The 24,940-nt window shown below is 35.8% G+C and overlaps 1 protein-coding gene across 4 annotated transcripts; it reads right to left on the reverse strand.

The window, feature by feature from the left end:
- Positions 1-3,677: 3,677 nt before the first annotated feature.
- Positions 3,678-19,036, reverse strand: scn1ba (sodium channel, voltage-gated, type I, beta a). Of its 4 annotated transcripts, XM_016292416.1 has the most exons (7): positions 17,190-17,259; positions 9,379-9,480; positions 8,764-8,930; positions 6,899-7,136; positions 5,116-5,257; positions 4,228-4,299; positions 3,678-4,138 (listed from the first exon to the last, which is right to left on the reverse strand). In XM_016292416.1, exons 3-6 carry the CDS (start codon positions 8,887-8,889, stop codon positions 4,233-4,235), a joined length of 573 nt encoding a protein of 190 aa, XP_016147902.1. In that variant the 5' UTR covers positions 8,890-8,930; positions 9,379-9,480; positions 17,190-17,259; the 3' UTR covers positions 3,678-4,138; positions 4,228-4,232. The 4 variants fall into 4 exon arrangements, with proteins under 4 accessions (XP_016147902.1, XP_016147898.1, XP_016147901.1 ...); XM_016292412.1 differs by lacking the exon at positions 9,379-9,480 and having other exon boundaries at positions 17,190-19,036; XM_016292415.1 differs by lacking the exon at positions 17,190-17,259 and having other exon boundaries at positions 9,379-10,095.
- Between the last annotated feature and the right edge of the window lie 5,904 nt (positions 19,037-24,940).

Raw genomic sequence — 24,940 nt, forward strand, 5'->3', positions numbered from 1 at the left:
TTTGTTTCATTTGGACTTTTACTGATGTCCCCTGTCCAGCCGTTTCATTACTGTCCCTGTATTTGTCATGCCCTTCAGCCTCTGTGATCTCTCCCTCCTCTGAGTGTGTTATCAGAGTGTGTCTGTCTGTCTGCGGGCGCTGCTGTGCAAAGCCCTTGCTCTGAGTGCTGAAAGTGTGTGCTATTTATTCGGGTCAGGGAGGGAGAGAGTGAAGGTGGGATGTATTGTATAGACACGATTGTAAAGATGACTTGTGACGGTCACAAATGTATAATAAAAAATGCCCAAAAATTGTAAAATTGTGTGTTTATTACTGATTGGATAATTTTCTTTTTTTGACAGGTTAATACTTCCTGAGTAGTGAGGAAGTTGGTATGATTATGATTTTGTATTCTCATTTATTATCTGTTGTTGGTGTTAATTTTTTATTAATGATTCTTATTAATGTTGAAAACTACTAGTTTTTGCTACTTAATATTTTTTGTGGAAACCATGATCTTTTTTTTATAGGTGGGGTAAGCGATTTCTGGTAGCCAATGTTGACATTTGAAATCACCAACATAAACACGGCCCTATTTTGATAGCTCCGCCCCACACATATGTACACAACCCAGGCAACGATTAGTTCATTTTGTCGGGTCCAGTGTACTAGACAGACTTTAGCTGTTGCGGTGGCGCAGACATGGTGTTACTCAGCTATCGAGAAGAAACGAAGCAATCTCGGCGTCCGATCGCAGGCCTTCTGCTCCTTGAGTTCTCTCCAGCGCTGGAAAGCTGATCTGATATTTACATGGGTCCTACTTCTTGCCTTAAGCCTTCTTTTGTTTTTTTACTTTTTACCAATTTAATTTGTCCTTGTTAAATAAAAGTATACTCTCTTTTTCATTACATTTTACTTAACCCAAACTTTTGAATGGTAGTGTATGATTTCCACAAAAAAAGTTAAGCAGCAAAAATGTTATAACACTGAAACGTAGATGTTCCTTGAGCAGCAAATCAGCACATTCGAATGATTTCTGAAGGATCATGTGACACTGAAGACTGGAGAAATGATGCTGAAAATTCAGATTTGCCATTATAGGAGTAAGTTACGTTTTAAAATATATTTTAATAAGAAACTGCTCCTTGAAATTGTAATATTTCACAATATTTCTGTTTTACTGTATTTTACTATATGATCTCGCATGTAGGTCAAGAGAGAAAAGATTCAGAAAAACACATCAGCTGTATTTTGAAATGTATTTTTTGATATACTATCTTGTCCATAATTTATTTGGCAAGCAACATTTTCACTTCAACATGAAATGCATCCTGGAATTGTTGAGGCCGTTCAGTCGTTGTGTTGATACTTTACAGAGGTGCAGACATTGTCAAATAATGACATATTCTGTGACATCTAAAGTGTTAGTACGATATCATCTATGTTTAGTAATCAGCATTATAAGCAGCTGTGGAGTTCCACGTTTTGCTCGGTCGAGGATGAAACGGATCCGGTGTTACAAATGTGGCAGTGTTTATGACGGTATTCATAAAAGCGTATTTAAAATCATGCAGTGAAAATCTACCAATTTAACAACCACCGAATAAAAGATATAAAAAGTAAGAAAACCAGGGCTGGGAAGTCTCGAGAACGTTCATTCATGCATAAAGGCAGTGAGACTTTGGCAGTGTTGTGCTGCCCTCTGTAGTCACTACCAGAACTAGGCTACTATAGAGGGAGAGGAAAGACTGGAAGCTTCTGCATCATCATGCACAAGGAGCCAGAGGCATAAACATCGTTCCTACAGGAGGCACACTTTAAACATTGAGTCATTCTCAATCGATTTCATGCAGCCCTTGATTATCTTGTCAGCAAAGACAAAAAGAAAAGGGGAGGAATTGTGAGGCCAACTTGAGAATGATTAATAGCACAGATCCTCGGCACATTGTTAATCATATATTTATCACATTAGTTTCTGAAGCTGGATTTGGATCTTACATAACAATGCACTTTCCTGACGTCTATGATATTAGCATACACGTGACATTCATTAGCTTCGCTGTTATTTCTTTTAAGAGAATGATATGAATAGCTTTATGCAACTCACAATATCTGCTTTTCACCCAGAGCGGTTATTTTGTGCTTTATAGTGTAAAATCTTCATTAATTAAATTACGAATACAGGGTGCTACAGATAGATGTAATGACAATTTAAGTGAATTACTACGTACCAGTGAGAAGTTTTAAACTTTGTGGGTAGCTTAGCAGTGGTTAGTTAAGTTAGTTCTGACAGGTGCAGTTTTCAGATATGTAGCTCTTGTAAACGTGCGTTGGCATTAACTATGTAATGCTAATCACATGTCCCTATAGCTGCCAAACATGAGATGTTATGATTTCTCTCTATATATTAGAGGTGTAACGGTACACAAATATGACTGGGTCGGTATGTACTTAGGGTTTTTTTTTTCTTTGACGTAAAATTCTGATGCTCTTTTTAATAATGCTTTACTGAACAAAAACCAGCCTACAGTTCTGTTACACCCCTAATATATGTTTTTATTTTCTTTTTTCTATTTCTTAATATGTATGTTTGATCTTTAAATAATGTTATAAATATGTTTTCACTTTCACATGTATCATTCTATTTGACAGTTCTTTTTTTTGTCTCTGGCTCAGTTAAAGGGGTGGTTCATTGTGATTTCACTTTTTTAACGTTAGTTAGTGTGTAATGTTGCTGTTTGAGCATAAACAATATCTGCAAAGTTACAAAGCTGAAAGTTCAATCCAAATGGCGATATCGTCTTTATAAATTCTGGCAGTTTAATGCCTTCAAAAACGGCTGGTAGGGACTACAACAAGTTACTTCCCGGGTTCGTGACATCACAAACCCAGATAAACCCCGCCCTCGGGAAAAGGCAGCAAAGGGGGCGAGGCCATGTTGCGCTGCTTTAGAGAAGAGGAAGAGAAAACTAGAGGTGCACGTAAAAATCTATTCATATATGAATCATGATTCTGTCTTCTATCGATTCTAATGGATTCACAAGATTCAAAAACAATGTTCTAAAGCAGCGGTTCTTAATACTGTTCCCCACGTCCCCCTGCTCTGCACACGCTCTGCATCTCTCTCTCTCTCTCTCTCTCTCTCTCTCATTCAGCTCAACTGTTCCAATTATACACTTATTTTCACATAGCTAGCTGAAGTGTTAAACGTGCAGTTGCCGTACTGTATTAAAGCGCTAATCAGGATAAAACTGTATATTAAAAGCTAACATAAGCAGTAGCATTTACAACAGCGTATCTAAAAGTATGAGACAACAACAAACAAAAACATAGGCCAACCATTAAAAGCCGTGCTTGCACAGGTTCTGCACGATCCTCTTCACTAATATCCTCTGCTTCTCAATTGGGCTCAAACTAATAAGCGATATTAACGACGCCGTTGTTTACAATACAACTGGAGCACATGCTGAGGTGAGGGGCGGGACGATTAGACGAGCACTAGAGGTGGTTTAGCCAATCACAACACACTGGGCTAGCTAACCAATCAAAGCCCATCGCCTACTTCTGAGGGAGGGGCTTCATAAAAGCAGGAAATGATCAGGGAGTTTCTGAGAGAAGGGACAAAGAGGTGTGGAATAAAGGTAAATTATGTGAAATATAATGCGTTTTTAAAAAAACGAAACATTAACACATGTTAGACTGCACCCCATAAACACAATCAAGCCTAGAAAAAACCCAGTGAACCACCCCTTTAAATATACTAGTGATTTTTTATACACTTTATAATATTTGTGATGTCCTCTTGCTTAGTAGATATACTGTGGTGACTCATTTTTATCGCATGTAAAGCTGAGTTCACATTATGTGGAAAAAGCAAAGAGGTGTTAAAAGCTAAAACACGTATGTACAAGTCATGTTCAGTGTTACAGATTCATGCTTGAACCAATGAATGCATCATTCATTCGTTAACCTCGAAGTTCTCATCTAGAGCCTTAAAACAAAACATTTCCTTTTGATGTAATGTGTGACTGTGTGTTTCCCTGATGGTTTAGAATGGCGGTTCTGTCACAGTCGTACACAACAGCGAGCCGGTGAGGGTGACAGAGGAGGCCATGATGGACAGAGTGTCATGCTTTTGGCTTGAGACTTTTTTTGGACCTGAAATAAAACAAAAGGCAGATTGTTTAACTGACTTGCAATGCAAAAATTCCAGATGTGACCATCACAGTTACATTTAACTAACCCACCTGTGTTATTCTGCCACCGCTACACCTGCACAATTATCTTTGCTCTCCGAGGTTATAGCTAAATATGCCGCCCTAAGAGAACGGAAGAAGGGAAAGAAAGGCAGAAGGGACAGAAAAGGTAATGAAGAAAAGAACAGCAACAAGAATTTGAAAGGTTTTAAGAACAGCAGCTTGCAGAAAAATGCAGATCAGTTTGGGATTAAGGGAAATATCGTTTTGAAGGAAGAAAAGCAGTCAAAACGGAAATGTAAATGTTTTATTTTTTTTATATATATTTTTTCATTCATTAAACTAATGTTTTAAAGTTTTTACTGCATGTTTGTTAGCTTTGAAACCAGCTTTCCATTTCCCAAGATAATAACTGATGCACTGGAGTCACTTGGATTACTTGTGAATTATTGTGATGTTTTTATCAGCTGTTTGGACTCTCATTCTGACGGCACCCATTCACTGCAGAGGATCCGTTGGTGAGCAAGTGATGTAATGCTTCTTTCTCCAATGAAGAAACAAAATCTAGATCTTGGATGGCCCGAGGATGAGTACATTTTCAGCAAATTGTAATTTTTGGGTGAACTATTCTTTTAAAAATAAAGGTACTAAAGAACCTTTTTCCATTAAAGAATCTTTTGTGGAATTTAAAGGTTCCATGGATGTTAAAGGTTAAATAAAAACCTATATTTTTAAGAGTGTACATGCTAATGCACTCCAATAAATTCTCAAAATTAACAAAATTTGATTTTACCGTAAAACTAAATAGATTTTCACGTCTGTTTATGGTGGTAGACAAATACACACTTCAATATGTTTAATCCCAAATTTCCTGTTTTAATAGGATAGCAAACAGAAAGGAAGTCTGAGGAAAATGGAAACTGAAGACATGCGACTCACTCGCTCTCTCTCAGTGCTTCCTCTCCAGCTGCTGCGATCTTCCTGTAACAGTAGACCATCTCCACCACCAGCCACAACTGCAGCCCGATGATGGACACGTACATCATGATCTCAGAAAAGATGGATGCCATGCCTCGTGTAGCTGGGGTGAGTGAGAAAAAAATTCTAATTCATATATTAGGCTCTTTTATAACTTTCATATAGTCCATAACACCTTATCTAATTACTTTTGATTTACTACTCTTTAAATTTTGATCAAACGATGATAGAAGTATTTGTGCAGATTTCAGCACTATGACGCAAACTCTCATAATGATCAGTAGTGACATCAGTGCTGCTGATGTGGGCCTCTGACAGGAAGTAAAGATACGTCTGACTGATTTATCACCGTCAGCAAATATGACATGTTGTCAGCAGAAGCATCAAAGCAGACATGTGACCCCTCAGATTCCGCCGAAGCTGATTTTGAGTGCATCAACAATAGAAAATTACAATTTAATCATTTGGCTGTTTATTATGCATTGTATTAATGGTGGAAACTAAAGTGTTTGTCCAAAATTTTGCACATACTTCCCCCTAAAACACAAAATAAGACATCAGAGCCTTGCCTTGTGATGACTGGCTATCAAACTCAGTCTACAATTGTTCATTAGATTGGAATTTGAATCTTATAGAAGCCTGTTTTAAACTCAAAAATAGAAAAGGTACTTGGGAGATAAAGTTTACTGTCAAATTGTGATACAAAATTTTTTACAAGAAAAAAAGTCATTCATTTGTGTGAACAGGCTTCACTTAGAACCTGCTCTCCTTGCACTACCAGTATTAGTTATATACTAATATAGTATCTTTTTTTTTTAATTAGCTATTATTTTTATATTTTCAATTTTAGTCATTTTTTGTTTTGTTATTCTTTTATTCGTTTTTATATTTCTGTTTAGCTTTAATTTATATTTCAGTTTTTGTAGTTTTAGTACTTCAACTATAACATTTTATTTCAGTTAGTTGCCAAAGTCAATTTTGTTCAGATTTTCCATCTAATATTTATATTTTATTTTATTTCATTTTTTCTTTAATTATTAAAAACGAAATTTTATAGATTTAGTCTTTGTTTTAATTAACAATAACAACACAGTTGACTACTTGACTAATGGGGCATGGTTTTATACACAATTTTCTTTAATAATTTGTAATTTACTATTTGTTTATTTTGTTTTCCTACAAAATGCTTTATCATTTTGGCATTGTTTTTATGTTTGTTTTCATGCTTTTTAGCAGACAGGACAGGAGAGTTGGAGAGTTGGCAATGGGACTGACAAAGGACCACAAATCGGGACTCAAACTTAAACTCAAACTTTCAACACACTGGGATGTTTGGAGCAGTTTAAGTACTTGTTTGAGAACAAGCTCAAAGAAAAAAAATGTATAATAATGTTACATCAATCCACTATAAAAAAAAAATTCAATGACATCCTTGCTTTCAAGCAGATACGCATTGGTGAGTCAAGGACACCAACGATGATGAAAGCCTTGATGCTGCTGCTGCCATGACAACACTTTGCTTTCAGGGCCGTTTAAAGGCAATGCCAGTGTCCTTGTTTTTGACATTTTAAAGGCATTTCTATTCAGTGTTTTGACTCATCTTTCTTTATGGACACACCCTTGAGTTCCTTTCAAGGCTGAATTGTGGATATTGTCAGACCAATGAAGTTGTCACCTCCTTACTTTGATTTGTGTCATCTCATGTAAATCTCCTTATTCCCACTGTCTGTTTTAATGAACATACCTTTGCCTACTACGTTGATGTTGATAAACTTGGTGGCGTTGGTGCGGTACTCGTAATTGGGGAAGACAAGGGTGCGGTCGAAGAAACATCGATAGGTGCCGGTGTCGTTGAAGGTGACGTTAAGGATGAAAATTGAGCCGTCCTGCACATCATCAGTTTTTTTACTGCCGTTCCAGGCCAGGCGGTCATCGAAGCGGTCATCCATTATGTAGCTTGTCATATCTGCATAACTGTATATCTAATTTTAAGAAAGGAGAGCTCTTATTAGCTTGTGTGAAGAACACAGCATTTATTCAGCACCCAAAACAGCCATTTTTAAATTCTCCAGGTCAGTGGTTGACTTACACTGGTTAAAGAGATAGTTCACCCAGAAATGAAATTCTGCCATCATTTAGTTGTTCCAAACCTGTATGAGTTTCTTTCCTCTGTGAAGTACAAAAGAAGATATTTTGAATGTTGGTAACCAAACAGTATGGAACAAAAATACTATGGAAGTCAAAGGTTACTGTTTTGTCAGCTGTTTGGTTACCAGCATTCTTCCAAATATCTTCTTTTGTGTTCAACAGAATAAAGAAACACACAGGTTTGGAAAAACATGATGGCGTGTAAAATAAATGAAGACAGAATTTTCATTTTGGGTAAACTATCCCTTTAATGGTCATGGAAAAGCTGTAAATGTAATGTCATTTTCAATTTTAGTTTTTCAAAGTCATGTAAATTAGTAAAATCCTTTTTTTTCATATAATAATAATAATAACAGTATATTAACAAAAAATAGAGTTTTGGTCTGTTCTAAAACTGTTCATAGGCTAGATGGTGGTCTTATACTGAAAAAAAAAATTTGGTGAAGGATTTACTTTTATAATTCATTATAAGTTGCTAGTAAATTCCGCAAATATTTACAAAAACAACAGAAAGTAATATTGAGTTAAAAATTTCATTTTGAAGATGAAAGACTGAAATAGTATTTTCTTGTCAAATGTTGTCCAGCTATCTTTGCATGAATAATTTTTACAGTGTAGAAGAGTGTAACAATCAACAGTGATAATATAGTTTTTGTTGGACACTAGTACATATAATTGAGTACATTTATTACATTTATACTTTATTACATTATTACATTTAATTCTCTATTAAATGATTTTATAAATCCTTTATGCAGTCATCTGTAGAGGCCGTGAAAAAAATTGTTAAAATGTGCAGAAACCCTAAAAAAAACTGCAGGACATAAAATTAGCTTTGTATTACTTTTAATATGCCAATAATCTCACATTTTTAATGGAATTGTAAATATTAAATATAAAAAATATTATAAAGTGTATATAATATATTCCTCACGCTATGTAATGTTTCTTATTCTCATTCATTATCGCATAACAAATATAATTCTAGTAATGTAATATGCTAAATATGCTGTCTCTCACAAATGACTATGGCATAACATTGAAAATGCTTGTGTGTTGGCACTGTAGTTTTTTGGTTGCAGCTAATTTTTGTAATGGCAAAGTGCTTAATCTGCCTTCCTTGTATAATGTCTGAAAATTCCACTCGGGAATGTTCGTTTTTTAAAATGTTGTGCAGTAATTCACTTCTGACCACAAAGACAGTCATAGAAAATGCATGATCCTGGCTTTGCATTAAAAATGCACCGTTTTAGATCTGCATTGAGCTTTAGATGTTTGTTTTTTTTACCATGAAAATAATGAACCTGCATTGATTGCAGGCACACAGCTGTACTATAGCTCTTGGACAAAAAAGGATTTGAAAAAGCATCTGCACATTAATTTAGGTAATGCATCATGTGCAGCTTGACTTCAGTAATGTGAAGTCAAGCTGTAAGGCCTGGTCTTTGGTCTCATCCTCACATGTGCAAATTCACTCTCGCCTTTGGCCCTGAACCACCAGTCCACTGTGGCAGAGGCCGGCACTTCCCCTCTCATCTTGCAAGAGATACAGCCCAATTTGAAGCCTTTCCCCTTCACTGCCTCCATGTCGGAGTCCACTTCCACACATGCCCCATGGCAGAGCCAAGCTACGGGAAGAACAAAACATTCAGTGACAGAAACACAGACACAACTGCTTGACTTCATAAAGCACTCTAGTAAGTCTTAATGATGCCCACTTTTTGTTTAGAACTGACAGGCATTACTGCGTCAAAATCTCCTTTATTTTATTTATTTTTTTGCATGCGTTCCCATTTTTTGGAATTATGCATGCTGGCTTTTTAGTTCAAGGCAGAGCGTTTTCTTGCAAGTTTTATTTCCACTCATGAAAACTGATTGTGCATTAAAATAGACCGAATTAACTGTGATCTCCGAGCACAGTATTTGCTTGTTTTTTTTTCTCTTTTTTTTTGAGAGGAAATAAAGTGTTAGCGGTGAGCTGTGATCCTTTTTTCGAGTCATTAATCTATTTTCATATATAGATGCAAGTCTCTATATATGCCGGGAAGTCGCAAACACTAGCAAAAAATAACACACCTGATATTCCAAGTATCTCTCTCTCTCTCACACTTCACCCTGCAGTTTCCACAGAGACATCTGCATCGGTCTCAACCAATGATCTTTTTGCAATTCTGACCTCTGGAGAAGTGTTTATATATGTGCAATGAGATGAAAGACAGGAAACATCGCACACACATCAATCACAGCTACAGATTTACATTATTAACTAGAGTCGTCCTGCAGGACTTTCTGCTATTTAGATTGTTTTTATGGCCATCTCTTTACTGTAATACTCAGGAAAACAATATTTACAATTTGCTTTTGAGGGCTGAGAGGAAAGAGAAAGTAAAAATTAGTGCCACATCAACTGGAAGACAAGAAAGGAAGAAAACAAGAGAGAGAGAAAGAGGGAGACAGAGAGTTAAACGTTTTCAGCGTTACATCCATCACATCACTGATCATCATTGACAGATAATTGATTTATTGGCCTCTGATTGGCTGCAAAGAGGAAAAAGAAGGGTAGACTGGGAAGGAAAGACAATTATCATCATAGAAACACTACAGTTTGAGAGTAAAGGGTAGGAAGGGTATAAACACATGCTGACACACTCCTAAAACAAGCTAACCAATAGATGGCTGAAATCTAAATTTGATACTTTTTAAGTTAAACACTAAAAACTACAATACATTTTTTTAATGAGGCATCACACCTTTGTAATTTATAATATGACAATGTATTTCAATTTTCAGATTTGCTAAAGATTCCAACCAGCTAACAAAAATATATTCTAAGAACATTTTACAAACGTTCCCATTACTTTTTCAAAATGTTATTTATGAATGTCCTCTTTTTAATCCTTTTTTTAAAGGGTTAGTTCACTTTCAGGAATAAAAAATTCCTGATAATTTACTCACCCCATGTCATCCAAGATGTTCATGTCTTTCTTTCTTCAGTCGAAAGGAAATTAAGGCTTTTGAGGAAAACATTCAGGGATTTTTCTCCATATAGTAGACTTGAAATACTTTTTGAATACCACAAATGCCCGTCTTGCTGAAAACGTTTCACTAGATAAGACCCTTATTCCTTGGCTGGGATTGTGCAGAGTGCTTTGAAGCTGTACTGAAACTGCAATTTGGACCTTCAACTCGTTGGGTCCCACTGAAGTTCACTATATAGAGAAAAATCCTGGAATGTTTTCCTGAAAAACATTAATTTCTTTATGACTGAAGAAAGAAAGACATCTTGCGTGACATGGGGGTGAGTAAATAAGGAAATTTGTATTCTGGAAGTGAACTAATCCTTTCTTAAAGGATTCCTAACATTCAATTAATGTTTGTTCATAACTTTGAGAGAACCTTGCTGGAACATTAGCCAAAGTTCTGAGAACGTTCGCTGTTAGCTGGGCATATAACATGTGACATACAACATATGACTTGACTTGACTTGATAACAATTTTTAACGATTAACTTCAAAGTTGCAATGGAATGTTTTCTTGCTTTTGACGTACATCTGAGTGTAATGGAAAAGAAAAAATGTAGAATGAGGACTTTGCATCGTTTTTGATTGGATTTTGAGATGTAAGCATTGCACTCAAAAGTGAATGTAAGCTTGTAGTTGATTATAAGAAAGTAGTGGGGTTTAAGCAGACTAAATGATTGGAGACATCCAACATGTGTCACAAAAAGATCAATAACACACATTTACAAAACAGATAAATGGTGAATTTTGATTTCATGCTGACTTTAGATGACAGCAACAAAGATCTGGGGATTTTTAGGAATCGAAATAAGCAGATACATCAAAGGACACTATAAAGTGTGGGATGGAAGGAGACATTGCCCTTTAAAAGCAGTATATGCACAATAAACTGACCTCAGACCTGTCAAAAATTCCCGTCTACACTTCTGTCAATGTCACTGCAGCGGCAGGGTCATTACATAACACTTTTTACAGAGATTACATTATGCAATTTATTCCAGATTAGACGGCACAATGGCCGCTTAATCCCAGGATTGAATTAATGCATTAAAGGGTTGAATTAGGCACTTTTAACAACTGCATGCATTTTTGGACGGAAATGTGAGAGACCTACAATTTCGCAAATGCTTTTACCCAAAGCAACTTGTATTGCATTCAAGAACATTTAATAAATCCATGCATTTCCTGGGAATTGAACCTATGACCATGGTGATGTTTGCTCTACTGTGGTGCAATGAGACATACAAAGATAGAGATTTTCTTCAACCCTTTTGAGAGCTGATTCAGGCTTGAAAACAAGCAGCAGAGGACAATGTTTCCATGCTAGCCAGCATTCTCAATCTGTATAGCAGTGACATATACAGTCTGGCCTCATGGGAAATGGCAAAGATCTGTGAGAAACACTGAGCTCCAGGGTGGAGACTTTCCATAGAAACAAGGGCTCTCTGATACATCACCAAATATGTGATATCAAGCCGGACAGTATTTTTGTCACTTTGGTCTAAATGTCGTCCTGTTGAATCCACATGTTCTCATCTCCATCCACTCCAGTCTTTAATCTAATCTCTACAATTAATCCACACTGAGCAATTCTGTTGGAGACCCACTGGTCAAGGGTAAATGGCACATGGCAGTGATATTTCCCCAGGCGACCAGATCCAAAGACAAAAAGAAACTGTTTTCACATCCATTTTTGAAACTTGGATGACGGGTGGGCTGCGCTACAATTTCTCTTTTTCTCATGCAATTGCCATTTCCTCAGCTTCTCAATTTAACTGATGTGAGCTTTAAATATTAAACCAGCGAGCAATGCCCTTCATTCATTATGTCCTTGCATGCCCTTGCCCAGATTTAGCATTCACGTTCTCTGCGCCCTCACCCACATCTCATCTCCTTTCCGACACGCACATGGGCGCGCATTCAGACACACCTTTTCTCACATGCACTTCAGTTTTCCACAGTGCCAGACCCGTGCGTGCATAAAACCTGCGTCACTGCTTTCTGAGCGAGCATGAAAGTGCTGGATTCTGTTGAAAATCTGCTTAGAATACAAAGACTCACTCCTCATTGGTTTGCCTGTTTCTAGGCCTCCGTTTTTAACCTCTGTTAAATGATTAATAGCCATCTTCCTTCTGCCCCCCAGCCTCTCTAGGCTGTTCGAATAGATGTCTGCTAATGCTCAGCGGCGCTGTCTTGACAGTTGGCCAGTAGATCCATTATAGATTGCTTGATCAGCAAGGCATACTTATTAAATGATAAATTAAAACACATTAGCCATTTTTAAATCATTTGTTTTTGCCCTAGAAGCACTATTTATCATGCTTAAGTTAGGTGGTTTGTTCATTGGAATCCACTGATATTAAAATGTGTGTGTTTATTTAAAATATTTTTATTTATTTTAAGTTTAGGGGGTTTATCCATTTGGATTTTCATTAAAAAAAATTATTCATAAATAATAAATAGCCTGTATTAAAATTCTAGTTTTATTTGAATAAAATAAATATTCTTTTATAAATAACATAATTTTAAAATCTATGTATATGTATATTTATTTTGATATTTGCTCAATTTTACATTTGTCTGTGTTATTAAATTATTAGTGACTATTGTCAAATTTAACTTTAAGAGAGTGTTAGATGATGGCAAAATAATCTAAATGTAAAAATAGGGAAAACCAACTTTTCAACAACTCAATATCCAATATGAAAAAATATATATAGGCAGGTATGGTATTAATGTTGTGTGTCCTTATTAAAAACTACATAAGCTATTAGTTAAACACAAAGCTCTGGCAACCACCCATAACAACATAGTGGTGATATCTGCAACTATTGAAATGTTGCTATGAAATTTGTAATGCAGTTCAATGAGAAGTCCATCATATTGTAGGACTAAAACATTTTATGCTCTATATATGTATTTCAATCAGGACTATTTCTGCCAATGTTTCTTAACTGCATCCACCTCCCACTGCTTCACTCCATGTTTCCTTCAGAACTACTGAACGCTCGCTGCCAGCTAATCATCGTCCAGTAACATGCACACACCTACATTAACATCCACAGCATCGTGCATTACCAATCCAGACGGTCTAATGGCACTCCTGGAGTACAGTAGTGTTTAGAGCAGGATATGATACAGCTGTTAAACAGTCGGTGAAACTGTTATCACAGTAGGTGTCTGCTGAGATTGGTGGAGATTCACACAGTGTGAGCAGCACAAGAAGACTGTGATAATGTCAGGTCCTGATTTCTATTAGTCTTCATTTAAACCATCCGGATGCTGTAACACAGTACAACATTAAATAATGGAATCCACCGCAACATGAGATATCCACTGTGAGACTGCACTACTTTTCTTTGTCAATGATAGCAATGCTCTATGGGGCAACAGTGTAATTATAAATGTAATTACATAAACTAATTACAGATGTAATTACATGCAGGTATTTTAAAAAATATAAGTACAATGTAAAAGCATGTATGTACACAATAAGTGCATTGTACCAAATAATTAATTTAAATGTAAGTACTACATAGTTAAGGCCACTTAATATTAAGTGGGACCGTATTAATTATAATTTCTTTAAAAATATACTGTATGTATATATATATATATATATATATATATATATATAAAGGTGATGGATTGGCCAAGCATGTTTCAAGACCTAAACCCTATTGAGCATCTGTGGGGCATCCTCAAACGGAAGGTGGAGGAGCGCAAGGTCTCTAACATCCACCAGCTCCGTGATGTCGTCATGGAGGAGTGGAAGAGGACTCCAGTGGCAACCTGTGAAGCTTTGGTGAACTCCATGCCCAAGAGGGTTAAGGCAGTGCTGGAAAATAATGGTGGCCACACAAAATATTGACACTTTGGGTCCAATTTGGACATTTTCACTTAGGGGTGTACTCACTTTTGTGGCCAGCGGTTTAGACATTAATGGCTGTGTGTTGAGTTATTTTGAGGGGGACAGCAAATTTACACTGTTATACAAGCTGTACACTCACTACTTTACATTGTAGCAAAGTGTCATTTCTTCAGTATTGTCACATGAAAAGATATAATAAAATTGTGAGGGGTGTACTCACTTCTGTGAGATACTGTATATATATATATATAGTGAATTGGTGGGTTTTTGTTAAATGTGAGCCAAAATCATCACAATTAAAAGAACCAAAGACTTAAACTACTTCAGTCTGTGTGCATTTAATTTATTTAATACACAAGTTTCACAATTTGAGTTGAATTACTGAAATAAATTAACTTTTCCACGACATTCTAATTTATTGAGATGCACCTGTATATGGCAAAGATAGTCAAGCTATATTTCAAGTCTTAAGAAACAAACCGAAGTTTGTTTTATTTATTAGTATTTTTTTCTGTCTGAGCTTTATAATAAAGCCTAGTGCATAAAATCCTTTTGTTTTTGTTTTTATAGTGTTTTTTTTGTTTGTTGGTGTTTTCTGTCCTTTTTGGAGCTTGACAGACATGGTCCCTTAATAGCCCTTACAAATATTCTTCATAACAATAACGACAGAATTTTACATTTTGGGTCGACTGTTTCTTTAAGGCTCAGCAATGGCAAGCAGAAGGTCATGGTAAGCCATCACATTTGTGCCCTTGAAAGGCATTTAACCTCAGGATGCACTAGGGGGAATGAAGCTGTAATGCATTTGATGCCAGAAACAATTTACACCGGCCCTAATCGTTTGACGGTTCTATTCAGATACTGTAGTTTGGCCATTCTGAGACTATATAATACAAGCAGATCACAGGCAACCACAGGGGACTTTCTTTCTGTCTCTCACACTTTCATTCTCACACATTTATCTTTCTGTCCATCTGCCCATGCTCACTCTTCTCTTTCATCTCTTCTAAATAAAAATGGTTCCTTAAAGCCCCTTACAGTGATCCTGAGAGATGACTTACTGTACCAAAAAGGTGTTACACAAGTACCGTTGTGTAACAGTTCTCCTTTTGAGCTTTCACATTTTCTAGTTTTAACCTTCTGCTCCAACATTTTTTACTCCTTCCTTAGGGCATGATATGTAACATCATGTATTAAGGAAATATGAAGGAATATTACATATTTGATAGATATTATCAGTGCAACCATAAATGCAACTATTATTAGCATAAAATATGCTTAATCAACTTTGTGAGCTGCTTTGAATAAAAGGGTCTGCTTAATGTTTTAAATATTAATCTAAATTAATAAATTAGTGCAATAAAGCACAGCTCATCATGTAAATAGATTAAATTTACGCTTCTTAGCAAACAGATTCTTACCTCTTACAAAGTGTGTACCATTTGATTGCAGTACTTATGGAGAATTAGCATACAAAATAATAAAGACTTGCATTGGAAAACAGGTGTAACATTTAAGCAGCTGAGGTGGTTTACATAACCTGCCACTAGTACAGGAAATACAGATATCCTCATAACGGGCGTCCCAAAACACGACATGAGGGGAGATACAAATCCCCACTGCGTAAACTAGGACATCTAATGCTGAGGCATAACTGACAACACCTGTTCCCCGGAGAGCGATTTATTTCCATCACTGGCCTTCTTACAGTCATAGATGAAAGATATTCAGGCTATGCACGAGCGCTGACAGCCACATATTTTGGACACCCACTACAAACCCCAAAAAATACAAAGCATTCACAACCAACTAGAAGATAATAACAGCTTGTTACAGAAGCAACCAAGCAACCTTGGCAAGCAAGAGCTATATTACTGTCTGGACCACCCCGATCACACACGGCTCCATTTTAGCATCAACACACTCTCTACAAACAGTGACAGCTGGTTTAGGTTTTTACTCAGCAGTCCGGGAACCCCAAAACCCAATGTGATCTAAGACTAAATAAACAAATGCAAAGACATACCACTACTGAACAGGTGCTAAATTGCCGATTGGGTCACCAAGTAAAAAAAAAACTTTGCAATAAAGCAATTAATGTCACTTCAGGTGCATTTTTTAAATATCTAATAATTAATCACAAATGGCTCTGGTAATAATAATCTCATAATAATAGCCATAATAAAATAATAATAATGTGATTTTTATATATCATAAATATGTATATAATTAATTGAATATATGCTGTATGTGTGTATGTGTATATATATATATATATATATATATATATATATATATAATAGAAAAATGTAAATAGAAATCTAAAATTATAAATATAACATTTTGTAAAAAATATATAAAACAATGTGTATATGTACACATTTTAATTAGTTTATTATTTTAGTGTATATATTTGTTTCTATCTATCTATCTATCTATCTGCAGTATATACAATTATAAATATATTTTGAATATATATAAAATATATAATAAAATAGTCTGTTTGCGTGTATATACACACACATATATATTTATATATATATATATATATATATATATATATGTTTATTATAGTGTATGTTCTATCTATCTATCTATCTGTCTGTCTGTCTGTCTATCTATCTATCTATCTGTGGTATATAAAATTATAAATATATTTTGAATATATATAAAATATATAATAAAATAGTCTGTGTATATATATATATATATATATATATATATATATGTATGTGTGTATGTTTATTATAGTGTATGTTTGTTCTATCTATCTATCTATCTATCTATCTGTCTATCTGTCTGTCTATCTATCTATCTATCTATCCAAAACACTTTAAAAATCACAACACATGACAGCAGCAGATACCATTTATCTTGAGTTGATTTCTGCTATACAGGTACCTGCAGCTTTGTCATGGCCTGATTGACAGTGATAAAGGCTGTGAGGCTTGAAATGTGTCTCAAAAAATGTTCCATGGTGCGCTTAAGACACTCACCGTGTGTTACACACAACAGCACAGGGACCCACAGAAGCCGCAGTGCAGACATCTTCATAGACGATAGGCGTTGCTTTCGGAGTCGTGTCTCTGTCTTTCACACACACAAACACACACACACAAAACACAGGCTCAAACTGAAGAGCAGGAGGTCTCGGCCAGTAGTCCACAGCGACACAGGAGCTCTGCGAAGGAAATACGTTTTCTGGATCTGTGAACAGATGAGCTTGACAGCGCCGAAAACACTGAGATGATGGTGGGCTTCACTTTTAGTTGAGACCCTGATGATGTTTCCTCCTGTCCTTCTAGTCTGATGGGAGATGAGTGTTGTGATGAGGAGAAAGCGAGTCCAGTGAGGGAGTATCAGAGATGTGACGCCCTCTGTGCAAGTGATCAGTTTAACTAGTCCAGGCACAGAGTATTCAGTGCTCCACGAAAGAAAAAAGAGCTGAGATGCCAGACTCAAGTTTCAGTCAGTAACTGTTCTTCTTGACCTATTTATATGTTAGCAAGTACTTTATTAATAATGAATATTAATACACTTTTTGTTGATAAAATACTTTGATTAGTATCTAATCTGATTTCTAAAATATATATATAGTGATATATTCACTAAACGTTTTCTTGTTTAGTTTTTTGGACAGTGGAAGACTGAGCTGAGGTTTGTGATTAGTTTAGAATGAGAAATTCATGCAGGTAATGGAAGACAAGTGACATTAACTAAGGATTTTGTGCTATACATTTATGTTAAACATTGGTTGGCTAATTTAACCTGAGAAAAAAACTATTTTATGTGACGCAATGTTTTCCACAGTGAGTTTGAAATGTAAAATGAATCTTCTTAATGATTATGTGTCTTTGGCTTCATGCAAACATTCATTCAAACATTCCCTTCTCCTCTAAATTATATTTATTGCTTATGTCTTTTTTTGTTATTGCTTATGTTAGGGTGTCAACGTGAAGATGGATCTCTCGGAATCAATTTCAACTTAAAGTTATAGGCTTATAGCCAATTAAGAAGAGGAATGCTTTGAGGATATTTACATTGCATTGTACATAAAGTAACAACTGTAGATTTAGCAGGCTACCCATATGATGAACTTAAATATTGGATTTAATGTTTGTGTCTTTGTCTCATTTAAATAAATGCATATGAAGTTGCTAACACATGTAGTAAGTGTTTACTATGACCGGATGTAGTTATGGCTCATGCCATCTGTTATTTTGCTAAAGCGTCTGTAATTTCCAACTGTCAAACATCAAGGCATATGTCTAACAGCGAATAATGATGATCACCAAAAATATGCTAATATCATTCATGCGTCTACGTTACATATAATTTAAACTACATTCCCTATATTTTTAAACAATAACGTTATTCAGTTGCCGTTTTCCTATTAGCAACGGATGCAAATATCAACAACGTCGACGGTATTTCCCCTGTCAACAGTAATAAACGTGACCTCGGTGATTGTTTTGTGGTTATATTATAATATTTCTCAGCCTACCGTTACCGATTACCACACGTATTTAGTCAATAAAACGTTCCTTCCCCACGTTTGTCTTCATTCAGTTGGTTACGATCCCAAAAAACGGCTTCTCAGTGGATGAAGTCGATTCGCTGATTTCGCTCGCGCCGTTAAATCATTCCGTTGGTCGCGCGGGGTGTTTATTTGTGGGTCACGGATTTAGCCAAAATTGTGGTGCCGTCCCAGTAAATGTTCGGTATGAATTAGAAAATGCACAAAAGATTCCGTTTGGCCCGGAGCACCACACGTTAAGCCATACCGTGGTGCGTTCATTGGCGATATCTCACACTGTAGGGAAGGATGCTGCGTTTCGGGATAGGCGAGGACTGGGAGGGAGCAGGGATGGGGGAGGGATATGCAGACTGATGATCATAGACTGATGCATTGCAGTAGTGGGATGGAATGGAAAGCAAGATGTCTCGGAGTTAAAATTTCAAGTCGTTATGGCAACGTAAATAGATGGTTTCACGTTTATTCACGCTATTTCGGATGCACAAGATCTTATAGTGCTGCCACGTGACGCGTGATGAAGACGCGTCTTATCTCGAAATTTCGGTAGGATAAATGTAGAGTATGAAGTATGAAAACCTCGAGTACATGAAGGTCGGACTATTCGAGAACAGATTATTCTAGAGTCTTGAAACTGGGAGCAATGTCATTATCACGTTAAAGGGGTCATATGATGCGATTTCAAGTTTTCCTTTCTCTTTGGAGTGTTACAAGCTGATTGTGCATAGATAAGATCCCTGATTCTGGGGGCTTTCCATTGTCTTATTCTTTGTTTGCTGCTTTTATTGCACGGTGCATGCAGTTTTAAATAAGGAGACGAACAGTGAGTACCAAACAAACTTTGAGCTTTTAATCCACCGCGTGCAAGCTCATTCACATGTGACCAATCACTGCCGATACCCACCAATCTCTTGCAGTGTTGCCAATTTAGCTACTTTGTAGCTAGATTTAGCGACTTCCCCGCCCCTTTTGAGACTTTTTCAAAAGTTTAGGGACAAATGTAGCAACTTCTTGGACAAACCTTATCTAAGTTTTCATCTTGCCCACTGATCTACGTTCATCTTTATATAGATCAGTGAATTTGCCATTGTCATGTCATCTAGTGACATTTAGCTACCAGTTTTAGCTACTTTCAATTGAAAGCAGTTGGCATTGGCAACACTGATCTCTTGCCGTAGTACCGTAAATTAGTTTCGCAAATATACAGTACCTACGTGAATATTACATCCATAGACTTCGATTACTTTTATACTGACCAAACAATCTATTTTCTATTCTCTAAACCAACCCTAACCCTAAACCTACCTCTTAGGCCTACAGAAAACCTGTTTGCATTGTTACACTTTCAGATAAACATCATTTACTATTTTTAATAATTTTTTCCCCTCGTGGGGACCGCAGACCGGTCCCCACAATGTCAAAAATTTCAGGTTTTATCCTTGTGGGGACATGTAGCATGAACAAGTACACACACACACTTTACATTGTTACAAAAATATCCTAAATGGTTCCCTTACGAAAATTTCCCATGGTTTTACAACAAATAAAAAACATACTATAGTTAAACCATGGTAACCACTATTTAACGTGGATTTTGCTATGCTAACCATGATAGCCTATTTGTAGTAAAACTGGTTATACAAATGATAGTCAATAAAAAAATAAAACATGGTTACTATACTATAATTAAACCATGATTCATTTTCTTAAGGGTTTTGAATCTCAGATGGGAAAAATGTTATGGGACTATATTATATTAGGCTATATTTAACACAAAATTAGTGGTCCATAACATATTTCAATATAGCGAAAAAACGAAGAGTAGGCTAATGTGAGGGGTTATAACGTCCCTTAAAACAGACCGATTAACCAATATTCCAGGCTGTGAAGTCCGATTTGAGAAATAATTATTTAAACCGGTTTTGTGAATTAGACCCGATTCATTAAAAGTTTTGACATGACAACGAATGATTCATTCACGAATTGAACTCACAAATATGAACCAAAGACCATAAATGTAGAAAGATAAGTAAGAAGGAAGTGAAAAGTTTTAGTGACTGAAATTTAATCTGTTGATAAAAAAGAAGATTGGAGATTGACAGTCTCAGTCCTCCTTAACTTTATTTAGAAGAGTGGTCAGGATATTCTTCAAAAATGCACATTGGGGGGGGGAAAGTAATAATTTGGGTCCTAGTTCCTTAAAGTTAGTTGTAATATGGTTTCTCACCTCTAGGGGGAACCACACATTCATTTATGAGGTGAGCCAAAATTATAGATGAATTATACTGTATATATATGAATTATACTATATATGAATTTCTTAATTTCCACACTGCAGATTTAGATTAAAATACATTTCTTTTATGTGAACTGCTCTTCCTGTTGTAATGTGGGGTTTGGTGTTTGGGTTTCATGTTCATGTTTTCCATGTCTTTTATTTTGTATTGTTTCACCCTGTTAGTGTCATGCTTCCCTTGCCCTCATGTATCTCTGCCTTGTGTATGTGTCATGTTCTGATTGGTTGTCTTAGTCATGTGTCTTGTTTCCCATTGGTTTATTCTTGTCTTGTGACCCTCTTGTCTGCTATAAGTGGCCATCATGTTCCCATTGTGCCTTGTCGTGTATTGATGTTGTAACCTGTTGTCAGTGAGTCAAGTCTTTTCATGCCTCGTCAAGTCTGTGTACCTAGTCTTTGTCTGTTTGGATGTTTGGATCACCTGTAAATAAACTGAACTTGGGTTCTTCACTACACTCGCCTTCAGTGGACTGGATTCGTTACACCTGTTTAATACTGTTTAAAGTCTGCGCTACATTTTTGTGTGTGACGAACCTCTTAATCTGCAAGATGACACGGAAGTGATTTTTTTTCCGCTTTAATTTTCTTTTACTTTACGGGTTAACATATAATTAACTGTTAACATGACAAAAATAATTGTGCACTAGAATGTGAGCATTGCATGATTAAAAAAAAATGCTTATCTCCGTAGCAAATAGAATGAACTCAACGGACCTACATTCTATTCTGACAATGACATCATAATAGTCATTGAAAAGAGCTTTACTTGGTATCTGACTGCTGTGATTGCTGCTTGCTTATCACTCATTCAAGCCAGTTTTGTTGTTGTTATTGAGAATCTTCACTCCAACATTTCAACATGTGGTACAGAGTGAGAAATACTGTTGTTTGTATAAAAGATTACAAGTTCTAATAAAATCTGATGTCAGTTACAGTTGGTGATTTATCAATAAATGCAATAAAAACGATCAAAAACATCGGTTCCTCAAATGAATATATTTTGATTGCCTTTTCAACTAGAAGAAAATATTAGGCTACTCATTTCATACAAATTTAAGGGTATAGTGCACCCTTTTTGGTACCTAATTTCCAATTGTCACAGTTGGTCTTCGTGAGGGAGTTCTCATAATAAACTTGGTACAGTTCAAAAGTTTGAGATCGGTGAGATTTTAAATGTTTTTGAAAGAAATCTCTCATGCACACTAAGATTGCATACAGTAAAAACAATACTATTGTGAAATATTATTAGGCTAATATTTAAAATGTATTCTATAAAAAAAAAGACACTACTCCGCAGACAATACTCCAGATGATTAAATCATAGCCTATTTGGTGCTCAAGAATAATGACTTATTATAAATGCTGAAAATGGTTGCGCTGCTAAATATTTTTTGTGGAAACCATGATTTTTTCAGGATTCTTTGAGTAGAATGTTAAAAAGAACAGTATTTATTTAAAATAGACATCTTTCGTAACATTATAGGCTACAGTCTTTACTGTCACTTTTGTTAAATTTAATGCAGGGACCATGCAATATGAGGAGATGAAAAAGTGGCCTTTAGGACCTGGATGTTTGCGGAAACTTCACATTATATTCTGTGACGTGAAGTCAGCTGCTGATAGAAAATATTACACTTAAAACTTTGTTGAATAATGGCTTGAATCATTATAAAATATATAATGCTTTAATGACATTCTTTAAAAAAGTAGATCTGTTTAACAGGATTTAGAAGGGTTTAATTTTTTTTATATATATATTTTATTGATTTTTATTTATTTAGTTCTTCCTATTCCAGCAATGGTTCACTCTCCAGCCCAGTAGGTGGCGGGAATGCACCTATCGTTTGTTTGCCAACCGCCATAAAACTCCAAAAGAAGAAGAAGAAGAAGACGTCAGCTGCAAATAACTACAGGCCCATAGTATTAACATCGAATCTTTGTAAACTGATGGAACGTATGGTAATGAGCAGATTGGTGCATAGCATTGAGAAGAAAAACCTTTTCTCCCCATACCAAAGTGGTTTCCGGAAAGGGTGAAACACAATGGGCTCTGTTTGGAAGCAGAAATAAGAAAGGCACAAGAAAACAAAGAAGTGTTAGTAGGAGTTTTTTTCCATGTTGAAAAAGCATATGACATGATGTGGAAAGAGGGACTTTTAATAAAATGAGAAAGAATGGAAATAAAAGGAAGAATGTGTAATTGGATCAAGAATTTCTTGTTTAAAAGAACTATACAAGTTAGAGTGGGTTCTGCATTATCTCAGATATATCCAGTAGAGAATGGAACACCTCAAGGAAGTGTTAGCAGTTCTGTTCTGTTTAATCTAATGATTGATGATATATTTACACAGATAGACATGGTGATAGGAAGGTCCTTGTATGTAGATGACGGTGCACTGTGGAAAAGAGGGCGCAATGTGGGGCATGTGGAGAAGTGTATGCAGAATGCTGTTAAAAAAGTTGAGAATTGGGCTAATGAATGGGGATTCTGTTTTTCTGTAGCAAAAACTCAGGTAATCTGTTTTACAAAAAGGAAAATCAATCCAATTATGAATATTAAAATGTATGGTCAAAAATTGGAGCAGGTGTCAGTAATTAGATTTCTGGGAATGTGGATGGATTCAAAACTGGATTTTAGAATTCATATGACATTAAAGTGTCAATGAGTAAAGCAGAAGTAAAAGGGTTAATTGCAAATGAAATAAGAAAGAAATGGCAGAAGGAGTGGGATAGTGGAACAAATGGTAGACACTTTCATCATGTTCAAGAGAAAGTAGGTCAAGAAAGAGGAAAGTTTGGCAACAGGAAAGAAGATGTTTTAATGTCAAGAATGCGTATTGGACATTGTTCGTTAAATCAGTGTCTGTATAGAACGGGGAAGCATGAAACTGGAAATTGTGACAAATGTGGTCATGCAGAATCAGTAGAACATGTACTTATAGAGTGTGATGCATATGAAGGAGCGAGATTTCAACTAATTCAAGCTTTAGGATCATTCGGAATAAATCATTTGTCACTTCAGGTTCTGTTAGGAAATTGCCCAAAGCAATCAAGAATATTTCATGAATTAATTATTTTCTTAAAAGAAACAAGACTGATCAATAGAATTTAGGATACAGTTGTAGTAAATAAAGCGGGAATAATTGGCCTTGTATTTTTGTGTTGTTTTTTGTTTTTGTTTTTGGCTATAGTTCTCAAACTTCCAATTATTATGCGCTCCACACTCCTATCCAGTAGGTGGCGGGAATGCACCATTTAAGTTGGTTTGCCAACCGCCATTAAATTTAAAAGAAGAAGAAGAAGACGTCAGCTGCTGCAAGCAAACATGGAGGACGGCGGAGTGCTGGTTGAGAAACCTCAGGTGAGATGTAATGTTGTGATTTTAAGTATTTTACAAAGAGAGGGGAGGCGTACACGCCGTTATTATCTGTAAAAAGTTCTAGTCTATATAAGCAAAACATATATAGAGTGAGAACACTAGTCTAAAGCTTACAATAAACAGTGAAAAGATACCGATTCATTCAGTTCGCTGCAAATGCTCAGTCATGCCATTCTCTGACAGCGGCTAACGTTAGCATGTGTGCTCACGAAAATAACAGATGAGTAGCGATCACTGCGAATATGTAGAGTTTAAAACTTCATATTTGATCATATTAGAATTGTATATGACCTCTTTGAATACATTTCTAAACATGTTCACAACATTAACCAGTTATGCTATTGCTTAGCCATGTAGCATTCAGTTTATCATCTGTATTTTGTTTAATAACATTTGTCTTTAGTATCTTTTTATAAGAGAAGTTATTAAGAAGCTTTATATAACGCTTTACAGAACGGTAGTGTTTGTATATTCAAATTTGAATATGTATAAATAATACAGCAGGGTAACTGCTTGAATATGCATTCATTATGATGTG

This window comes from Sinocyclocheilus grahami, unplaced genomic scaffold, assembly GCF_001515645.1.
Source record: "Sinocyclocheilus grahami isolate Dianchi unplaced genomic scaffold, SAMN03320097.WGS_v1.1 scaffold285.1, whole genome shotgun sequence".
Classification (NCBI taxonomy): Eukaryota; Metazoa; Chordata; class Actinopteri; order Cypriniformes; family Cyprinidae; genus Sinocyclocheilus; species Sinocyclocheilus grahami.